This window comes from Tupaia chinensis, unplaced genomic scaffold (genome assembly GCF_000334495.1).
Source record: "Tupaia chinensis unplaced genomic scaffold, TupChi_1.0 Scaffold000313_1, whole genome shotgun sequence".
NCBI classification, from domain to species: Eukaryota; Metazoa; Chordata; class Mammalia; order Scandentia; family Tupaiidae; genus Tupaia; species Tupaia belangeri.
The window spans coordinates 316,770-340,610 of record NW_006159806.1 but is presented as its reverse complement, the minus strand read 5'-3'; the positions used below and the strand labels follow the sequence as shown (position 1 = coordinate 340,610).

At 42.0% G+C, this 23,841-nt stretch overlaps 1 protein-coding gene across 1 annotated transcript in view; it reads left to right on the top strand.

Moving 5' to 3' along the window:
- Positions 1-23,841, top strand: part of NHSL1 (NHS like 1) — a gene marked incomplete in the record, with an annotated part of 73,643 nt that overhangs the window by 33,767 nt on the left and 16,035 nt on the right. Inside the window, 1 exon segment of the mRNA XM_027772896.1 lies at positions 1,468-1,595. Within this exon segment, the coding sequence (XP_027628697.1) occupies positions 1,468-1,595 (128 nt within the window).

The window sequence follows — 23,841 nt, the reverse complement described above, 5'->3', positions numbered from 1 at the left end:
AAAAAAAAGAAAAAAGACAACAAAACAAAACAACTGTTCCAAAATCAAGCACATTTTGTATTCCTTTAGAAAACTAGATATTGAAGGAACCCTGTGGCAAATTCTTTTGTGAGGCAAATGCTCTTTAATGTGCATGTCTGGGTAATAGGCAAGCTCCTGGTGCTTTAAAAGGCCATTAGAACCTTTCTTTTAGCATCAGCTTGGTCTGATGAGAGGCACAGTGCAATGGACTCCCCTTGAAGAGAAGCCTGGTCTCTATCCAGCCAGCAGCCCACGACTGCTACCAGCAAGGCCACCAGGCCCCCGTTACCTTCCACATGCTGGTGCCAGGCATTGCTCTGCGGACTGGCAGTCCTGTCAGGCTGGCACAGGCCATCTATTTAAGTCTACACACTGTACTGTTTGGCATCAAAATTAAATTGAGAACCAAATATAAAATGGGAGCATTAAAATCCAAGATCTTTTTTTTTCTTTTTTTTGGAGAGGTTTTTGCTATAGGGTACATGTGCTCACCAGAAAGACAGAGAGAGACAGAGAGACAGAAAGTGAGAAATCACTCCCGAAGGGGGTTGGCCATGCCACAGTCCTCCTCCTCCATTCTCCTCTGGGGATCTTGGGCACGCACACACATGCGCCCGGCGTGAGTTTAAGCCACCGGGTCTGGGACTTGAACTGCGGTTGACTACAGGGGAGTCCAGCGACATAGCCATTACGCTAACTGCTGGTCCCAAAATCCAAGATCTTTTATGTCACTTTTAAATGAAAAATTTGGGAAAGGAGCATAGCATGAGAATTGCTTGTATTTTTAAATTTATGTAAAATAACCTCATTATTTTGTGCCAATGATTACAATATACTAATAAAATTTGGAGCCCACTGTTTACTTGCATAACAGTACAGAGCACATAGTTTAATTATCCTACACTTCAATTTCCTGTGAGTACAGTTATGGATAGTACCTACCTGGTAGGGTGGTTTTGAGTGCTGAATGTACTCCATTTAAAATACGTTAACCTGGGGCCAGCAGGTAGTGAGTAAGGCACTGAACTCCCACATTGTCAACTAGCAGTTTGAGTCCCAAACTCAGCGGCTTGAAATGCGCTGGGCATGTGTGTGCATGTGCCCAAAATCCCAAGAGAAAAATGGAGAAGAAGGGATCAGAGCACCATCCCCCCGGGGGGTGATTTCTTGCTTTCTGTCTCTCTGTCACTCAGGCGAGCACCTGCAGCTTATAGTGAAAGTCTCTCAAAAGTAAATAAAGAAGTGACTCAAAGGAATAAAATATGTTAACCTGATATATAGTGTACGGTAGGTGCTTTATTAAATTCTTGGTTGTTTTTGTCCTCGTAATTATTATGAAGTCCTATCACACCCAGGCAAATACCTCTAGAAAAGATAAGTGAAGCAGAGTAAATGAATTCAGGTTTTTAACGCCCTTCCTCCTCTCTCCACCCACGCCCTCTGCAGAATGTGACAAACTGCGGCGGGATGGCTACCGAAGCTCTCAGTACTACTCTCAGGGACCCACCTTTGCAGCCAGCTCCAGCCCACTGTGTGATGACTACCAGGACGAGGATGAAGACGCTGATCAGAAGGTAAGGCTTCCAGCTCCAACGGGGGATCCTGGCTGGACCCCAGTACGGAGAAAGGATATATTGAAAAACTGGTGAAATCAAAATAAAGTTGGTATTTAAGTTAATATCTTTTTTTGAAGAATTATTTTATTTAACTTTATTTATTTTATTTTGCCCAGAGGGGGGGGAGAGAAAGAGAGAGAGAGAGAGAGAGAGAGAAAGCAAGCCACCAGGTCTGAGACTTGAACCACATCGGTCTTGTGGGAGTCCAGCGCCCTTAACCACCACACTAACTGCCAGCCCCAGTATTTTAGTTAATATATCTTGTCCCAAGTTAATTTCTTGGTTTTGACAAATATACCACAATTATGTAAGATGTCCACTTACAGGGATAGTGGGGGGAGGTACACAGGAGCTCTCAATGCTATCGTTGCAACTTTCCCATAAGTATAAAATTATGCTAAGGAAGAGGTAAGGTCAGAATCTAAGGAATTCATTAAAAGGTCATAAAATCAGTATATTTGTGCATTTCAAATACTCTCTTTCAGTTGGGAAAAATAAAGGTCTTATTTCTTTTATTAAACCCAGTTATATTAAAATAATAGCTCTAAGAATAACAGCCTCACAAGTGGCCAGTAGTTTTAATATTGATGAAATATAATACTTAATAGTACTTCATATTAGTGCTCAAGCCAATTCATTAATGATGCTGTTTTACATTTGGGTTCCTTTTCCTCACACCATCTCTTGTCAAATGCACAAACTATACAAGAGAAGTTTATTTTCCCTGTACCAAATACACATAAAACCATAAAAATGGTTTTGATTTATGTGGTTTTATTTTCATTTTACTACATAATGTGACTTGACTCTGGACTTAAATAAGATTTGATGAACAAGGTTTAGTTTAGAAATATTTTTTGAAAAAACATTTATGTTTGTATGTATATATGTATTTGTCATGATTTTCAAGCTGCCTGGTCTGGATTCAAACCATAGTCAGCTATGGGAATCCAGTGCTTTAACCACCACGCCACCTGCTGGTCCCTAGAAATAACTTTTAATTAATCTAAAAACTTTTCATAGAATTAGGTCAATACATAAATGTCCTATTGATTGGAGAACCATTTGTTCAAAATGTATTGTCCTTTTCATCAAGTAGGTAACTCCAGAGAACAAAATAAAATAACAATGAATCAAAATATGAGAAATTATTATCTTAAATTTTTTATCTTCAAATGAATATTGAACTCATCCAGTTTTTTTATTTAAAGACTCACATAAAAAAAATTATTTTTAATTGTCAGGTATGCCCTTGACAGACATGGGGTAGAGGAGAAAGCACCCTCCTATGGGGTGTGGTCATGCTACCCTCTCTTCTCCATTTCTCCATCTGGTCAGGAATTGGGACACATGTGCACCTGCACTTGGCATGTTCTTCAAGCTGCCAGGGCTGAGATTTGAACCATGGCCAGCCATGTGGGATCCAGCTCACTGAATTACTAGGCTATGAGGCCAAGCCAAAATTCACATTTCTTTAATTATTTTTAGTTAACAAATCATAATTATATACATTTATGGATTACAGTGTCTAGAATTATGTATGTATACAACATAGAATGATTAATTCAAACTAATTAACACTCGTCACTTTGTTTACCTCTGTTTATTTTATTTTTGGAGAGGTTTTTGCTATAGGGTGTGTACGCTCATCAGAAAGAGAGAAAAAGAAAGACAGAAAGTGAGAAATCACCCCTTGGGGGGATGGCCACGCCACACTCCCTTCTCCTCCATTCTCCTCTTGGGATCTTGGCACGCACGCACATGCACCTGGTGTGAATTTAAAGCACCGGGTCCAGGACTCGAACTATGGTTGACTACATGGGAGTCCAGCGACATAGCCATTACGCCAACTGCTGGTCCCATGTTTACCTATTATTTTTTATGGTAAGGCATTTGAAATGGACTCATGTTATTCTGAAATTTATAATATTATCATTGATTGTAGTCACCTTGTTATGCAATCGATCTTAAAACTTATTCCTCCTCTCTGAAATTTTATGTCCTTTGATCAGCAGCTCCCCATTTCCTCCCTCCTTATCCAGATTTTTGTTTTTTGTCCCACGATGTCCTTGGCACTCAATAATGGTACTGAGTTTCTCAGCCTCATGAAAAGTATTGTTTTCCTCCTTCAAACTTGAACATGGTCAGGATACCAGATAATAAAATATATAGAACAATAGCACATTATTATAATTTTTGTAAAACTCTGCTTCTTATCCAAAAAACTCCATATCTCTGTTGCATTACTGAGAAAAACATGTCCAGAAATGGTAATAAACAGTCCACCCAGATTTTATCACAGAGTATTTTTCCTATTTCTTTAAAGATGTTTTGGCATATTAGCTTAGTCCTTTGAGACTCTAAAATAATACAAGATTTCTTAATAATGGGAAAAGTACCCATTTAAAAGCTGATCTGATCTTTAGTTTTGAAGACTTGTATTTTTCTCTTATTGACAAGAGTAAGGAAAATGAAAACCACTAAACCATTGTATGTTTAGTGAGACTTCCACCGTCAGGGTAAACCTCACGCTCGCGCTGACGCTCACAGAAGGAAGAAGAGACAGGTGGCTTGTGAGTGGCTCATGCTTGCACGAGTTGTGAGTATCCAGAAGTCAGAGGTACCCTGGTGGCAAGTTGGCTTTATCATGACAGCATCCTAAAATATTCCAAAAACACTTTCTAAATTCTCACTTAGTTCTTTACTTACCACGGTGCTCAATTCTGAGGGCAGTTAAGCCCCCAGGGACTAGTTTCTACAGTGGTATGCCAAGACTATGAACCCTACAGCCCTCTCCCAAAAGTGCAAGAGAGAGAGTGGGCCCAGAGAATACAATGCTTCCATCATGTTGGAAATAGGTCAGTAGGCAACGATTTATTTTATTTTATTTGCCAGAGGGCACGTGTACTTGCCTGAGAGAGAGAGCAGGGGACGGCAGTGAGAAACGGCCCCCACTCCACAGGGAGTGGTCACATCTCAATCCCTTCATTTCCCTCTCCTTTCAGGATTTTAGGCATGCACACACACACCCAGTATGTTCTTCAAGCTGCTGGCCCGGGACTGGAACTGCACAGTTGGCCTGATAACCACCACGTCCGATACTGATCATCTGTAAAGGAATATACATAAATGTCATCCTTTGTATGATCTAATATGACATGATGTGTCCCGGTAAACATGAATATTTCCATAATGAGTACCTGTGCGATTTGGTAGTGCTGGCCCTTCCCAACCAAACAAGAAACCCAGGGGACCCTCCTCAGATCTCCTGGGTGTCCGCATAGTCCTTCTCACGTAAAGAGCAGGAGTCAGAGCAGGGTAGAGCCTCCTGTGTGTGTATAGAGGCGGGGTTGGTTTTCCGGCTCCTGAGACCTGTGTTATAGGTTGGAGCATAGTGTTTGTCCTCACGGCCTCTCCATACCTGAGTTCTCAAAAACAGCACTCAGATGTTTTCAATCTTGGCTTAGTTTTGTTACTTTTGTGATCTGAAAATTTCAGGTTCATACTTGTTCTTGGTCAAAAGTATTTTGAAATTCTTGGAATATATTGTTACTGATACTTGAAGGAAACCTTTTTTTTTTTTTTTTTAGAGAGAGAGATTTTTGCTGTAGGATACGTGCACTCACCAGAGAGACGGAGAGACATAAAGTAATAAATAACTCCCTGGGGGGATGGTCACACGCAATCCCTTCTCCTCCGTTCTCCGCTGATTTTGGGTACCCACATTGTGTTTCAAGCTTCCAAGTCCAGGACTTGCACCTTAACCACTATGCTACCTGCCGGCCCCTTCTTTTCTTTTTGTCTGTTTTTCTTTGCTCTACAGCATGTGCTCCTGCCAGAGACAGACAGAGAGAGAAAGTGAGATATCATCCCTTAGGAAAGATGGTGATACTACAATCCCTTATCCTTCATTCTCCTTTTGGGGATTTTGGGCAAAAAAGCTCCTGCAGTGTATTTAGGAATTAAATGCTGCAGCTCTTGGGCTTTCCTACTATGCCCTACAGGTCCCTCCTTAACTTGCAGGTGAACATCTTCAAGCCATAGTGAGGGCTTCATTTCTGTGTGCTCCTCCACCCTGCCCCAGTGTACTTAGTACACGACTGGCTGCTTAGTTGACTCATCCATTCAGTCGTCTTCTATTGAGTAATCCCTTCTGAGGTAATGTTCACCCTGAATCAGAAGTTTTTATTGATCGTTGTGACCTTTGCTACCATTCACTTGGTCATGATGATGTACTCGTGCACCCATTAGTGACACTCATCTGGGACTCAGACATGTTCCTTTTCCTTCCTCAACCTTTTTCTCAAAAAAAGAAACACATTTAAGCACAGAATTACAGTTCATTTGTAAAATGAGTATTTACTGAGGATCTCCTCTGTCAGGACTATTCTAAGTGAGTCAAACACAAGTCCCTGCCCTCGAAGGAGCTTTGATTTCCTGGGGAGGCACTAAGAATAAATAAGCATTTTGCCATATTAGAAAGTGCATTGTGGGACCAGCAGTTAGCATAATGGCTGTGTCGCTGGACCCTCGCGTAGTTGACCGTGGTTCAAGTCCTGGACTCGGTGGCTTAAAACTCACGCCGGGCATGTGTGCATGCGTGCCAAAGATCCCGAGAGGAGAATGGAGGAGAAGGGATTGTGGCGTGGCCATCCCCCCTGGGGGGTGATTTCTCGCTTTCTGTTTCTCTGTCTCTCTGTCTGTCTGGCGAGCGCATGTGCCCTATATCAAAAACCTCTCCAAAAAAAAGAAAAAAGAAAGTGCATTGTACTCTGGAGTAAAATAAATCAAAGGGGTCGTCAGTTGTAACTTTAAATGAAAAAGATTGACCTAGTCAGTCTAATGGCTTGCTCCTATAATCCCAGCTAGTTGGAAGACTGTGCCAGGAGGATTATGGATTGGAGGCTGGTTTGGGCAACATAGAAGGTCCTGCCTCCTTTTTTTAAAAAAAGAAAAAGAAAAAAAGAAAAAAAAAAGATAGGTCTTACTGAACAAATTTATGATTGAGAGTAAGATAAATCAAACAGTGAAAGCGACAAGGCTGCCATTTTACATTGGGCATCCAGGAAAGATACCCTCTCTGAGCAGATCTCGGGGTGAAGGTTAAAAACATCCTATGGGAGTGCCGTGGGGAAGAGTTTTCCAGGAACCAGAGCTAATGAGTGCAAAGGCCAGGAGACCATCCTGTGGTTATCCTGTGAGAGGAGGAGCCAGAGACCAGAGCCCATGGGAACTGAGTAAGGGGAAGAGACGTAATGATGACCCTGGGCAGGAGGACCAAGACCCAGCACACACAGGACCTAAATGGCCTTGGGAAGAATTTTGGATTTTGCTCCTTGGTGAGATGGGAGTCATGGAGGAGCTGCGGGGAAATAGCATGATCTGAGTTACTATTGAATGCAGTCTGTGCAGCCCGCGACCGTTGTATGATGAGACCATGGAGAGCTGAAGACAGAAGCAGAGACATGATAGGAAGTGATCGCAGTAATCCAGGCAAGAAAGGCAGATGAAAGGTGGCTGGGACTAGGGTGATAAAGGTGGAGATGCTAAGTTTATTTTGAAAGTGGATCCTACAGGATTTGCTTAAGTTATAAGAAAAAGAAAAGGGTCAGGGATGACCCCATTTACTTTTCCAACTTGAGTACTCTAGAACGCCATTGCAAAAATTACTTGATACCTCCCCCCTACCACCAAGAAATTCTAGTCCATTGGCAATACCCTCTTTAGGCCCTCACTCATCCATCCACAGCTGATGTTTCAGTTCATGACATACCTTGTATTTACCTCTCTGCATATATTGGCCCTTTCCCTGCCACTTTCCTGGCAAAATTCCCATTTCAGTTTGATTGAACTCCTCCCCTGCTCTGTACGAAAGCCTGATCAGCTAAACAAGGCTGAGGAAAAACAGGTGACGTTTGCTAGTCTCTGTGCATGTACGAGCTCAAGCCTGAAGTGCTGCCCAGCACTTGTACTATTGGGTCATCAGAAAAGTCATGACGGGAACCAGCCGTTAGCGTAATGGCTATGTCACTGGACTCCCACGTAGTCGACCGCGGTTCGCATCCTGGACCCGGTGGCTTAAAACTCTCGCCGGGCGCGCGTGCGTGCCCAAGATCCCGAGAGGAGAATGGAGAAGGGATTGCGGCGTGACCATCCCCCCTGGGGGGTGATTTCTCGCTTTCTGTCTCTCTGTATCTCTCTGTCTTGTCTGGCGAGCGCACGTGCCCTATAAAACCTCTAAAAAAAAAAAAAAAAAAAAGTCATGATGTATTTTTCTGTGTTTTTCTGTGCTAAAATGCATCATGGTTCTACCGGATACGGAGGTAGAACATTGACGGGATAGGGTTGTGTGGTGTTATCGGTTGAAGATATTTTGATCAACGGGACTGGGGAGAAGTGTTCACATATTGAAATGCTCACATTGTAAGCTAAACAATGCGATTGAATGCATATACAAAAAGAAATTTAAATTTTTCAAAAAAATAAAAATTAAAAAATAAATAAAATGCATCATGGCTTTTCTATCCAATATGTTGATTCATCTGTTCATTCTTCCATTCTTCTAAATAACTTTTCACACCTCAAATCTCAAAATACAGCCTTCCCTGCTTCCTTCTCTGATACTGCCTTTAATATTGACTACAGTAGGGAAACAAAAGCAATCAGAAATCATACATCTCACACCAAACCTTTTTTCCTCTGTACTCCTACCATTGCCCTGGGTGAATAGTCCTTACTCCTTTTCTGCACTGTTGCATCCTAAGTTCACGGAGTAGGCACTTAGTAGTTTTCCAATGGAGCGAACAAGGCCAACCTTTCAAAGACATCAGACTTTCAATCTCCCCTGTCTTCAGACTAATCAATTTTCTATATTGATTATATCATAACCTCACTCTACAGTTGTGCTGTATTTTCTTTCATCTCGATGAAACCCTCCTTTGACCTTCTATTCCCCTCCAACTCCCACCACATTTGTTCAGTTCTTCTTTATTATAAAACTGCTCCAAAGAACTGTCTAGACTTACTGTCTCCGCTGCCTTCCCTTGCAATCTCTATTGAAACCCCTCTAAGCAAACCTTTATTCCCAGTACCCTACTGAAACTACTCTTGTTAAATCTACCAGTCACCTCCACTTTGCCCTATGTAATAATTAACTCTTGGACCTCACCTTACTCAGCCTCTCAACAGCCTTTGACATTGTTCATTCTTCTCTTCTAAGAGTGCTTGCTCTACTTGGCTTTCTTGGCACCACACACTCCTTGTTTTCCTCCTCCTTCAGTGGACATTGCTTCTTGGCCATTTGTAAGATGCTGTATTTCCCCCCATATCTAATTTTGATGTAACCTGGGGGCTCAAATCTTATAGTTCTGCTTCTCCGTAACAGACCCACCCCTCAGGCCAGTTCATCGATTTCCACAGACTTAAATTCCATGTATTGAAGTATTTAAAATTTATATCTCTAGTCCAAACTCAGCATTTATCTGCTTACTGTCTGTCTCCACTTGTATGTCTTATAGGTATCTCAAACTTGGCTAAATTCAAATGCATGATTTTCATATCCTTCTTCCAAAAAATACCTGCTCCATTCCTAGATTCCCTAATTCAGTCAACCATAATTCCATTCTACCATTGTTCAAGTCAAAAACATGGGGCATATTCTTGGTTCTTTTCTTTTTCTCACGTCTTCAGCAAACTCTGTAGGATTAGCAACTTTGAGGCACCTCCAGAGTCAGTCCAGGCATCCTGCAGCAACCAGAGCAGGGTGTGTGCCTGTGAGAGGAGTTGACTGAGGCCAGTTGGAAGTGAGACTGTGCGGGATCAGCCCAGGTGTCAGGTGGAGCAACTCTGTGGATACTGAGTTGCTCTGACAACAGGAATTCTGGGAGGAGGAGGCAGAGGTGGGCTTACATATTGCTGAGTAAAGGAGATGGAGTGATCGCATAGCTACTAGCAAACCACCAATGCATTTTTAAGCAAAGAATTTTATGATTAGGAATAAAAATTATATACATAATCACCCCTGGGGGGGTGATTTCTCGTTTTCTGTCTCTCTCTCTCTCTTTCACTCTTTCTAGTGAGTGCATGCACTCTATAGCAAAAAACCTCTCCCCCCAAAAAAGACTCAATATCAAAAAGTTGTCAGTTCTGCCCAAGTTAATTTATAAAATTAACCCAGTACCAATAAACTGGGGAGTAGGTTTCTTTTGTTTTGGTTTGGGGTTATTTTGCAGGGGTGGGAGGAGGAAGGAGAGGACTAGAGAAAAAAATCTAAGGTTCATGGCTTAGAAAGCTGTAGAATACAACAGTGAGGAAGAACTGCCTTTAGCAGATATGAACATGAAAAGTCAGGAATTCTGCAGGGTGATACCTGAATGGATAGACCAGTAGAATAGAATTAACAGCAGAATATTAAGCTTAGAAAGAGACCCATTTTCATGGGATTTAGTGTATCGTCAAGCTGGCATTTGAAATCAGGTGGGATTCCAGTAGCCATTGAAGGGCCTTCAAGACGGGAGCTTGGTCTTCTGTGTTAAGACAAGAGCCCTCACTGCAATTCATGTTCTTAAAGTTATTAACAGCTGGAATCATTTTAAATGCAAAGTGTATAGAAGGCACTTGGGAGGAAAACTCCCCTTTTCTTTTCTATTTCCTAGGAAGATATCGAAGGTAAGGACATGATGAAGAGAGCAGTGGGTTTTTGAAAAGGGACGCATGAGTTAACAAATGCTTAGGCTACAAACGATCTGACACTAATAGTGGTGTTTATAGGGACCAGCAGTTGGCGTAATGGCTGTGTCGCTGGACTCGCATGTAGTCAACCATGGTTTGAGTCCTGGACCTGGTGGCTTAAACTCATGCCGGTCAACTGTTTGTACATGCCTAAGATCCTGAGAAGAGAATGGAGGAGAAGAGATTGCAGCGTGGCCATCCTCCCTGGGGGGTGATTTTTCACTTTCTGTCTCTGTAGTCTTTCTGGCAAGCGCACGCACCCTGTAGCACAAAAAACCAACCAAACAAACAAACAAAAAAAACTTTTCTCCCGAAAAAAAGTGCTGTTTATAATGAAAAGCATCTGATTTGCATTCAACAAATATTAGCATCTATTTTGTGCTTAGGGTAGACCTACTCTTCTAAAATGGGAATTCTAGTAAGACAAAAGGTCAGGACATACACATTAGAAAAGTGAACCCGAGGGACATCTATTTTGGTAATTCCAGCTAATTGTTCTAGAATAATTATTCTAATGATTGTAATGCAAGACATTTGCCATGTAGGACTCCACAAGGCGTTAATAATAAAAAGATATTTTGCTAATGTAATCCACACATATCTTTGATATTCAAGTTGCTAATGTAGTGTATACTGTAAGAAACACAAGGTTTAAGGTATTTCTAGTTGTTTATGTTCTGTGTATCATCTAAATAGTAAATATGCTGCATGACAAATGCTGTAGGGATTTAGAGATTCCAGAAAATACCTTTTAATTCAGCTGTGAAATCAAAGAGTAAGTCACTGCTTTCGGTTCTAATCTTGACATTTTTTCCCTTCACTTTTCAGTGTATCTCAGGTCTACCAGAGAGGTTGTTATTCAAGTATTTGATGGGGGTTCAGTTCATAGGTGCCAAAATACTTCCTGTAGTTGATAGGGAATTTCTCCAAGCGCCATTGTCAGAGGTTATATTTGATGCCGTGTTCACTGAATCTGGGAAACAGCCACAGAGGCCCCATTGTCTCAGCAGAAAGGATGTCAGTCACGAGTTACTCAATCTCTTGTGTAAAACTCACTCCCCAAGCGGTGAATTAGACTGGGATTTTGGCAATAAATGGTCGGCTTTATGGTAGTGATGGAAACTGAAATCTTTTTTCTATTTCCTGTTTTTTTTTTTTTACATTGGCACCTCAGGTTCTATTTTAGACTTGGTTGATAGAAACTATTGAATTGAAGGAGGACTTTGAAGAAAAGAAAATGTAGTCAGCAGAACCAGCAGTCAACATAATGCTATGTCACTGGACTCCCATGTAGTTGACCACAGTTCGAGTCTCAGACCCAGTGGCTTAAACTCAGGCCAGGCACGTGTGCGTGAGTGCCCAAAATCCCGAGAGGAGAATAGAGGAGAAGGGATTGCAGCATGGCCAACCCCCCTGGGGGTGATTTCTCTTTTTCTGTCTCTCTGTCTCTCTCTCTGTCTTTCTGGTGAGCGCACACACCCTATAGCAAAAAACCTCTCCAAAAAAAAAAGAGAAAAGAAATGTAGTTGGCTTGCTGGTGTGACTGTGAGCACGGGGGGCTATATGACATGACGCTGGAGAGTACAGGTTTGGGGCAGTCACCTGTCCAGGCCGAGTGGCGTTGTGTAAGTTGTTTCTCCCCGTAAGCTTCAGGTTCCTCAGCTGTGAAGAGATATGAGCCACATGTTCTGGTGTGCTCAGGACAGCCCTGGTTGACAGCTGCTTTCCCGTGTCATTATTAATAGCACCTCCTCTCTCGAAGGCAGTCTGGTTTGGATAATAAATTACATGGTAACTCTACCTGTCTGGGAGGGTTGTTGTGAGGGTGAAGTAAATGAATGTTTGTCAACCCCTCAGCACCGTGTCTATACGTAGTGTACGCTCAGGTGATGGGGACCAGGGACATTCAGCTGCCTGGTTCTTCAAAACAGACTTCAAAGAAAATGACTCAATAGACAATGTCTGTTTTTATGAGAGTTTGGCCACTGTCCCAATCATCCTGTCTCTTATTCCACCCACATAGAATTTCCCACCTAAGCAGTAAACCTGAGAGGTTTCAGCAGCTGCTAGGAAGTTTCTTTCTTTCTTTCTTTCTTTCTTTTTTTTTGGAAGTATTTATTTAATTATATTTATTATCATTTACTATGGCCTTCAGGTTATCGTATGTGGAAATACCAGTGGGCATCCTGTTATCAACACCATAATAACAGTAGGACACTTTAGAATACTTCCAGAACTTTCATTTTCCACAAGAAACTCTGCAAAGTAGGAATTTTAATAGTTGTTAGTGTCACCTTAATGATCTGGATACAGACACAGAAATAAGAAGTGACTCCAAAGATCACATGGTTAGGATGCGTCAAGAGGGTCCGAACACAGGGCAGGTTGCAATTCATTACTTTTCATTGTACCATATTGATTAACTCTAAGGGTGAGATTACTAAATTACCCCAATTTTTTCTCATTCTGCCTGTTTTTATCTCTCATTCTATTTCCAATTTGTCTGGCATTCATTCATTTTTTTTTTTCTCTGCCAATGATGTTTAAGCGCTGCTTATTCTTAGTATATAGACCCAGTACCTGGCCTAGGGAGGCTTACAGTCCAGAAATGATGGCTCTAAACACAATCACTTGTAACCAGGTCTCTGTGTGAGTACTTTTAGATGGAAACACAAAGGAGTCAGCACTGGTCATGTGCTCATTCCTCTGGAATTTATGGTTACCCCGTTACCCTGTACCAGTCCAGGAAGGATGAGAAAGTGGGGGCTGTCCTTCCCAGGCCTTTATGCGTGTGCACTGGTGAGAGTGTTTCCAGTAACCTGGTCTAGTTTTCTTGTCCACATCCTGCTGTAATCAGGCTCCGTTATATCTGCCTTCTCTTCTAGAAGGGAGGACAGCGTCCCTGTCTATTTGGCCTCTGCGCTCAGTGCTCCATGTGAAAATATTCGATATTTATGGCAGCCAGCGGGGCAACTTTGATTATGCCCATCTCCTGGATGAGGAGAACGTCTCAGTTTAGGCCACTTGCTTAAGTGCAAGAAGGTCTTTCTTCCTCTTAAAACAGCTTTATTAAGGTGTGTTTCATATAAAATAAACTACATATATTTAAAGTGTACAACTCAGTAAGTGTTGACATATGTGTATATGCAAGACCATCACCACATTTCAAGGTAGTGGATATGTCTGCTGTCCCCACGGTGAAATGAGAACTTAAACCTAGGTCTACGATTGCAAAGCCCTGCGGTTTCCTTTCAATAAGAATATGTGGGGAGTCCAGCCTCTGCGACACCCGCTTCTCCTAACCACTCTCTCATGAGTTTTGAGGTGTTTAGATAATACAAAGAACATCTTCACAACCCAGTTTTCCATCAATGAAGGAATGGGGAGGCCAGCCTGTGTGTGCAGTCGGTAGCACACAGACCGCAGAGGTAGGAGCTATATGTCAAACGTGGTTCGAGTCCCAACTCAGTCAGCCTGCAAACACACCTGGGTGCATGTGTGTGCCCAGGGTTCTGGCAGCTGGAGGAAAGGATCGTGGCCTGACTGTGACCTGTGGAGGGTGCTCCCTAAGCACTCTCTCACGTGCGCTTTCTATCATAGCTAAGTAGGTAGATAGGTGAGTAGGTAGATAGATTAGATAGACAGAATTCTAATCTATCTATCTAGATAGAATGGGTACTGTTCTATTCATCTAATAGACTAGATAGATATATATATCTAATAGCATAGAACTGGATTGGAAGGTGTACCCCAGTGAGATGAATGAATTATACATTCACCCAACTATATAGATATGTCTTAGAAACATAATGGTAAGTAAAAAAAAAAAAAATTACAAGTGGAATGATATTAATTTTTTTAATTGTCAGATCGTATGTGTGCTCACCAGAGAGAGAGAGAGAGAAGACACTGTAGGGCATGGCTGTGCTACAGTCTTGTTCCTCCATCCATCCTTCCTGACAGGAATTTGGACATACACCTGTATGTTCCTGATATGTTTTTCTTTGCTTTTTTAAGAGAGATTTTTGCTACAGGGTACATGCACTCACCAGAGAGATAAAGAGAGAGAGAGAGACAGAAAGCAAAAAAATCACCCCCTAGCAGGGAGGACCACACCGCAATCCCTTTTCCATTTTCTTCTCAGAATTTTGGTCACACACGCACACACACCTGGTGTGAGTTTCAAGCTCCAGGTCCAGGATTTGAACTGCGGTTGGCCATGTGGGAATCCAGCAATGTAACTGCGATGCCATCTGCTGGTCACTCTTGCTGTGTTTTTCAAGCTTTCTGGGATGGGACTCAAACCATAGTCAGTCATGTGGGACCCAGCCCCTGATGCAGGGACCTTAACTACTGTACAAAAAGGCTTCCTTTACTTCCAAAAGTCAAAGCAAATCCAAACAGAGACTTATCACTTATTTAAACACACACACACACACACACACACACACACACACACATATACACACACAGAAAGGAATAACAAGAAATAAAGGTTAGTGGTTACCTGTGGGGAATGAGGAAGATATTAATAGAATCGGGAAATCGGGGAGGGACATGGAGGTTGATGCAGGTTATTAGCAATATTTTCAGTCATGAACTGGACATGGACTCATTCAAGTGAGTTTTCGAACATCCATTGTGTTATATTTTATACTTTGTACATACAAGTAGTGATATTACAAAAATTAAAAACAGAAGTCACTATATCAGCTTAATCACTTATGTTTTTTTTTGTTTTTCTTTTAGCATTTATTTATTTATTTATTTATTTATTTATCTGTTTATTTGTTGTGATTTTCAAGTCACCAGGTCTGGGACACAAATCATGGTCAGCCATATGGGAATCCAGCACCTCAACCATCATGCCACCTGCTGGCGCCCCATGTGTTTATGTTCTAATTAAGTACAGTCATGTGTTGCTTAATGATGGGCATACATTCTGAGAAATTCATTGCTACGTGTTTTTGGTTATGCAAACATCTTAGAGGGTACGGTGGATAATATAGCCTACTACACACCTAAGCTACATGGTATAGCCTATTATAATCTTATGAGACCACCATGGTACGTGCAGTTTGTGGTTGACTACAATGTTGCTCTGTGACGTATGACTGTATTTTCATTGTTTTAAGGTAAAGATCATTTAATATGGGATAGTTACAATCTAAGATGTTTCATATGTATGTATTAAGGAGGTTTAGAGTTCTTGATAAAGGTTTGTGGTAAAGGCACTGATACATTGAATAGGAGAAAACACACCATTGAAGTTATTTATTAGCATGATTGTGGAAATCACCTAGCTATCCCCAGGTTGCTAGGAGGGCCATGGTCTGTGCTTGTGTGTGGATTCCTTCCCACCATCCCTTTTTCTGCTATTGGTTCCAGGTGGGTAGAGGAGAGAATATAGAGAGAACAGGATTAAAGTCACGGTGTCTGGGGCTGGCAGGTCTCATGGTGATTAAGGGCGCTGGACTCCATCATGGCCAACCGTGGTTCAAGTACTGGACCGGGTGGCTTGCTTTCTCACTTTCCCTTTCTCTCTTTCTTGCTCTGGCTCTCTCTGGTCAAATTAAAAGAAATGAATACATAAATAAAGTTAAACAAAATAATTCTTTTTTATTTTTTATTATTACTTATTTTTTGGAGAGATTTTCGCTATAGGGCACGTGCGTTCGCCAGACAGACAGAGAGACATAGAGACAGAAAGCAAGAAATCACCCCCTGGGGGGATGGTCACGCCGCAATCCCTTCTCCTCCATTCTCCTCTCGGGATCTTGGGCATGCATGCACACGCGCCTGGCGTGAGTTTTAAGCCACCGGGTCCGGGACGTGAACTGCAGTCGACTACGTGGGAGTCCAGCGACATAGCCATTACGCTAACTGCTGGTTCCCAATAAAATAATTCTTTAAAATTAAAATAAAGTCAGGGTGTCTTATGTCTTAGTGTACTGAAGGCAGTGGCATATAGCCAGAAAGACTGCAGAAGTTTTGGCAATTCATAAAACTATATAGGGTCATGAAAACTAATAATGAACAGAAGAGAGATTTAATTCTGGGAGGAAAACCAATAGATTAAGTGTTCACTAAGAAGAACTGGAATGTATGTTGGTGTCGTCTTAAAAATGTCTATATAGTTTTATCTATTCTATTTTTAAGTAATAATTGTTAAATGAATGGTAATTTGCTTTTCTAATTTTTAAAAATACAAGCAAAACCCAAATCAAAATGACTGGGCTAACCTGTGCTCCAGAGTTAAGGCCACTTTGGGGTCATTTGGCTGCTCTGCCAAGGAAGCTGGATCCCAGGCCCCGGCAAGCATCTGTTGGGACCTAGTGGTCTCCAACGTGCAAGTCTTGCCATATCGACAGCCCCAAAATGACTCTGGGGTCGCTGATCTTCCTTTCTAAATGAAGTGAATTGATATAATCATGGTTTCGGTCCCATTTGTCCCATTCTTTCCAGGACCAGGGTAAGGGGTGCTGATGAACATTATGGAGCCATTGGCATGTCTAAAAGACTGCATTTCAGCTTTGGAAGTAAAACAATTTTAAACACCGTATTGAAAAAGGAAAGTAAGTCACCCCATATTGGAGGATTCTGTTAGCGTGGAGCATGGCAGCACTCCCTGGGGCATTCTGTGCTCTGCATGGGGAGAGACAGAAACATGGGAGTGCCCTAACGGATGGCTGGGAAGTGAGAGTCAGGGTGCTGATGGTACTGGCTTTCACTCTACTTGACCACCCTGCTGACTTTCAGAGAAACTTAAAAAGATTCAATTTTTACAATAGAGGCCTAATAATTTATTATAAATAATGCCAAGTTGTTACTTTATACTATTTCACAGTGGAGACTTTAGAGTCTGGTCTGGGGTCTAATTCCAGCTGGTCACTTGTAAACTTTCAAAAAGAGATGTTATTACTCCTCTAAACCTCCATTTCCTTATCTAGCTATCTATCTATTTCCTTATTTATTTATTTCCCTATTTATTTGGAGAGATTTTTGCTATAGGTGTGTACGCTTGCCAGAAAGACAGAGAGAGACATAGAGACAGAAAGCAAGAAATACCCACCCTCCCAGGGGGATGGCCACACCGCAATCCCTTCTCCCCCACTCTCCTCTCAGGATCTTGGGCATACAGGCACATATGCCCAGCATGAGTTTAAGCCACCAGATCTGGGACTTGAACTGCAGTTGACTACGTGGGAGTCCAGTGACATAACCATTCCACCAACTGCTGGTCCTATATTTTTATTTATTTTTTTTTTACATTTATTTATTTGTTTGTTTGCTTGTTGTGAGTTTTAAGTCACTGGGTCAGGGATTCGAACCTTGTTTGGCCATGTGGGAGTTCAGTGCCTTAACCACTATGCCACATGCTCGCTTCTATATCCTTATTAAACAAGACATATTCTATTAAAATGAAATGACATAACAGTTTTTATAAAGTCCTCAACCCAAGGCATGTCCTATAGCAATTAGGTACTATTGTTTAGCTAAAATTTTGATACAGTTTTCTATGCAATTTTGATTTAAAACCTCATGGAACTTGTATTCTTGTGGGAGACACACCTAAGATAAATCAGCAAGATATATGTTAACTCTCGAGTTAATATCTGAAGATAAGAAGGTGCTACCTATGTGGGTGTCTGCAGGAAGTGCATTTTAGCACAGCAAGTGCAAAGTCCCTGAGGCAGGAGTGTATGTGGAATATACACAGAGCTGCATGGAGAACAGTGTGACTGGAGAAGAATACGTAAGAGAACAGTCAGAACAATCGGCCAGTTGGTAGATCACGTGAGATCTTATAGGTCACAGTCAGGAGTTTGGAGGGGTTGATCAGAGGACCAATAAGATCTACAATACATTGAATAAGGATCTCTTTGGCTTCTGTGTGAAAAATAGACTGTTAGAAGAGGTGGAGTAGGGGACTAGCAGATGGTGAAATGGTTACATCTCTGGACTCCCACATAGTCGACCACAGTTTGAGTCCTGGACCCAGTGGCTTAAAACTCATGCAGGGTGTGTGTGTGTGTGTGTGTGTGTGTGTGTGTGTGTGTGTTGTCCAAAATCCTGAGAAGAGAATGGAGGAGAAGGGATTGTGGTATGGCCATCCTCAAAAAAAAAAAAAAAAATCATTAAAACACCATACACTGTAAAGGTGTATGGTGATTAAATATAAATAATGAATATAAAAGTATATATTTCCCTTTTTTGAGAGAGAGAGAGATTTTTGGTATATGGTGTATGCACTCACCAGAGAGACAGAAGGAGACAGGGAGACAGAAAGTGAGAAATCATTCCCTGGGGGGATTGCTACATGCAATCCGTTCTCCATTCTCTACGGATTTTGGGCACGGGTGCATGTGCCTGGTGTGAGTTTTAAGCCTCTAGGTCTGGGACTCAAACCATGATTGACTACGTAGGTGTCCAGCAACATAACCGTTACACCAACTGCTGGTCCCCCCAAAAATTATTTCAAAATTGATTTTACTGGGTATAAAATATCTAGACCAAATTTTTTTAAAAGTAAGCTAGTGTGGAAGATTGCATTTGCTGGGGGCGTGGTGGCGCCCGCCCTATGGCAAAATTGCATTTGCTGCAAACTGATTTGTTTATTTGTTTGTTTGTTTGAATTTGACCAGAGAGGAACAGAGTGAGATAGAGAGAGACAGACAGTGAGAAAGCAAGCCTCTAGGTCCAGGATTCCCACCATGGTCAGCCATGCGGGACTCAAGCACCCTTAACCACCATACCACCTACTGGCCCCTGTTTATTCATTTATTTTAATTTGGCCAGAGAGAGAGAGACACTCATGGGGGAGGGGGTGTGGGAGTCCAATGCCTCAACCACCACGCCACCTGCTGGCCCCAGATTTTAAAACTTCTGATCTTGAATGTTCTTAAATATTTAATGGTTTCATTTCTTGACTTGCCCAGCAAACTCATAGGAATTAGTATCAATAGTAAATTGAGTTTCTAAGGATGTAGCATGTTTGTATTATTTTTAAAATAGGTTTTTGCTATAGGGCATATATGGTTGCTGGAGAGAGATAGAGAGGGACGGAAAGTGAAAAATAACCCCCAGTAGGGAGATGACCACTCCACAATCCTTTCTCCATCCCCCTTCTGAGATTTTTGGGCACTCCATGGCACCTGGAATTTTTTTCAAGCTGCCGGGTCTGGGACTTGAATATGGAATCAGCCATGTGGGATCCAGTACTGTGACCTTCTGACCCGTGTGCATGTGTATGTGTGTGTGTGTGTGTGTGTGTAGAGAGAGAGAAAGAGAGAGAAAGAAACTTACACACAAGTATCTATTATGTATCTATGTGTATAGATATGTGTGTGTGTGTGTATAAAGAAACTAATAAAATAATCTAGAGCATTACGTATCCACCTTATTTTTTAAAGTGTATTTTATTTCTTCTGCGAGAGAGATAAACAGAAAGGCACCCCAAGAGAGTCCTCGTGTTGTGACCCGTCCCCCAACTTCACCCACCCAGTTGGGCACATGTATACATGCCCAGCATGAATGAGCAGGAGGCACAAATCAGGGACTTCCCACGTGAGTCCAGTTGTGACACGGCTGTGCCACCATCTTGCCCCACCAGGCCGTCTTAATGGAGCAGTGATGGTATGTGCTGCCATCGAGCAGCGGTGATTTTGTTCTCATTAGGAGATTAAGGAAGTATATAATAGTTACATTTGCATATAACTTTATCTGTGCCCTATTGGTCTGGGAAATGCTTTTGCCAGAAAAAGGAGCACTTGATAAAATGGATTCTCTTTGTTGTTGTTATACTGAAGCAATCCCCGGTGATCACCCCATGGCAACATGGCAACGGAGACTGGAGGCTACGGGGACATGAGTGCTGTTTCATTGTGAGAGCAATCGATTCTGACACTATCAGTCAGTCAGAAAGTAGGTCACTGGGGCTGATGAACGCCACTGAGATACTTACAGGTCTGCACCCTGCTCCCTGGTGGACAGACGTCACACAGAAGAGGGAGCCCTCGCCACAGTTGGTGTATTATTCTCCATCTCTCTGAAGCTTAATTTTTTTTTGGAGGGGATTTTGTTACAGGGTGTGTGCACTCACCAGAAAGACAGAGAGAGACAGAGAGCTAGAAAGCAAGAAATCACCCCCCTGGGGGAATGGCCACACCGCAGTCCCTTCTCCTCCATTCTCCTCTCGGGATCTTGAGCATGCACGCACGCACACGTGCCTGGCGTGAGGTTTAAGCCACCAGGTCCGGGACGCGAACCGTGGTTGGCTACATAGGAGTGCAGCAACATAGCCATTATGCTAACTGCTGGTCCCTGAAGCTTAATTTTTTAAAAAAGCATTTTTATTTAGGATTTGCTTCTTATTGCCTTCAAAACTTAGACTATATTTCAAGATCCCTGAGAATTTATTTCTGTGCATGTATGTATATTGGAAAATTGGAGTAACCTAACTTACTAAATTGAGATTCAGCCTTACACATGTGGCCTTTCCCCAAACTGCCATGAAATTATCAAATAGAATAAATGTTAATGCACTTAGATCTCTGTATATGTACCTGCACCTTAAGGGTAGAGAATATATATTGTAAGTTAAACTTAGCAAGACTGTCACAACTGCAGAGAGTCTGGAAACAGTTGATTGGTGTCAATTATGTGTGGTTTGGCTAAAGGAAAAATCCCTTCGTTTGTCTTTCAAGGATCTGTGTGGGTTGTAACTACTTTAATCAGAATCAGATCAAATATGAATGGATATAGTAATTTAATATCATAACAAGATGCCAGTACCTTATGCCAGTTTAAACTTTTATTTTTAAATGCTAGAGGGTGCTTGCACGCACATCAGAGAGGAGCCGAGAGAGAATCTCCTTCCTAACCAGTGGGGCTCAGTCATGCTGCAGTGCCCCTTCCTCCAGTTCTCCATCCTGTCAGAATCCTGGGTACACACACCCGGCACAAAGCTAACTGGGCTGGGACTTGAACCCCAGTTGGCCATGTGAGATCTGGCTTCGTCTGCACAGCACTTAACCCCTACACTATGGGACTGGCCCCATATGCTCAGTTTATAAACTGAATGTATTTCTCAGTTTAATTCATGAATATTATTTCATATTTTCTTTTGTTAGAAAAGAGACTAGATCACTTTATATGCTTTATGTACTAAGAATATAAAGCAAAAATGTGAAATATCTAATTATATGATTTATATTTTAATTTCCACAATGCTCTTATTACAGTTGATATCCTTGTAGTAAAAGAAAAAAATGACTACTTGCCAATTGATGATTTTGCTTTTCCAAAGTCTATTTATATAACTACTGCCTTCATATCCAAGTTTTTTTTTTAAATAATTATTTATCGGGGCTGGCAGGTGGCATGATGGTTAAGGACGCTGGACACCCACGTGGCTAACTGTGGTTCAAGTCCTGAACCTGGCAGTTTGCTTTCTCACTTTTCCTCTCTCTCTCTCTCTTTCTCTCTTCCTGCTCTGTCTCAGTTACTGGTCAAATTAAAATCAAATAATAAATAAATTTAAAATAAAAAATAATTCTTGGGAACCAGCAGTAAGCATAATGGCTATGTCGCTGGACTCCCACGTAGTCGACCGCGGTTCGTGTCCCGGCCCCGGTGGCTTAAAACTCACGCCGGGCGCGTGTGCGTGCGTACCCAAGATCCCGAGAGGAGAATGGAGGAGAAGGGATTGCGGTGTGACCATCCCCCCTGGGGGGTGAGTTCTCGCTTTCTGTCTCTATGTCTCTCTCTGTCTGTCTGGTGAGCGCACGCGCCCTACAGTGAAAATCTCTCCAAAAAAAAAAATCTTAAAAAAAAAGGAATTATTCATTTGATTCCATTTGTTGTTGTTGTTATTATTTAATTTGACCAGAGAGAGAAAGTGAAAGTTAGAAAGCAAGACACCAAGTCCAGGACTCAAACCATAGCCATGTGAGTCCAGTACCCTAATTACCATGCCGTCTGCCATCCCCCGTATCCAAAAATTTAACATCCATCCACAACTACACATTTATCATCTCATGGGGGCCAAAGAGTCCCTTGGTGGCTACAACAGAGGTAAGCAGTACAGCCTCATCTTACAGCAAAGGAAACATCAAAGCTTACAACCAGTCTCAGATCTTTGGATTCTTAATCTAGGGCCTTTTCCCAACACCACATCATTTTAATTAGCTTTTGTGTTGTTTATTGTAGATTTGTGAAACTCTTATAGTTGAAGAATTAGTACAGATATTTTGTAGCAAGATAATTTTGTTAATAATAAGCAATAATAATGATGTTCTTGGGTTTGAGATTTCTAACCAAAGCATTTCTGTGTGTTTCTTACTTGTACACTCTTAGCAACTTACATTGAATCCAGAAAAACATGAAAGCATGCTTTTCCTGTCCAATTGCCAGTAGATATGTGCTCTCACCAGAGAGAGAGAGAGAGACACACACACACACACACACACAGAAAACATCCCTTAATGGACTGTGGTCATGCCACAATCTTTTTTCTCCATTTCTCCATCCCACCAGGAACTTGGGCTTACACTTACATGTATCCAGCATGTTTTTTCTAGCCACCAGGGCTGGACCTTGAATGATGTCCAACCACATGGGATCCAGCCCCTTACCATTCATTGTACATGAGGCTGGCCCAAACCATGCTTTTTAGAAATTGATAAATCCTCCGAGACATAATGTTGAAAGAAAGACAGACATCACAAAAGAACAGGCAGTACGATTCCTTTTATATAGAGTTCAAATACAGGCAAAACAAAGCTGTGGTGTTAGATGTCTGGACAGCAGTTACTTTTCTGTAGAGGTCAATACTTGGGGGGACATTTGCATTCCTCTGGGTTCTAGTTACACAGGTGTTCCCTTTGGGAAGGTTCAGTGACTGTCCTTCAGTAAAACTTTTTTTTTTTTTTTTTTTAAGAATTATTTTGGGCCAGCAGATGGTGTAGCGGTTACATCGCTGGACTCCCACATGGCCAAGTCCCAGACCTGGTGGCTTGAAAATCACGCTGGGCATGAGTGCATGCTTGCCCAAGATCCCAGGAAGAAAATGGAGAAGGGCCTGTGGCATGGCCATCCCCCCTCGGACTGATTTCTCACTTTCCCTCTCACCTTCTCCCTCACCCTGTCTCTTTCTTGAGAGCACGTGCACCCTAATGCAAAAACCTCTTAAAAAAGAATGAATTATTTTATTTATTATTAATACTATTCATTTAAACTTGCTATAGTCATGGGAGGGGGGGGGAGTAAGAAAGCAAGTTGCCAGGTCTGGGATTTGAAATGCAGTTGAGCATGTGGGAGTCCAGCGCCACCTGCTGGCCCAAGTAAAATTCTTTTTTTGGAGAGGTCCCCCGCTATAGAGCGCATGCGCTCACCAGAACAGACAGAGAGAGACGTAGAGGCAGAAAGCGAGAAATCACCCCCCAGGGGGGATAGTCACGCCGCAATCCCTTCT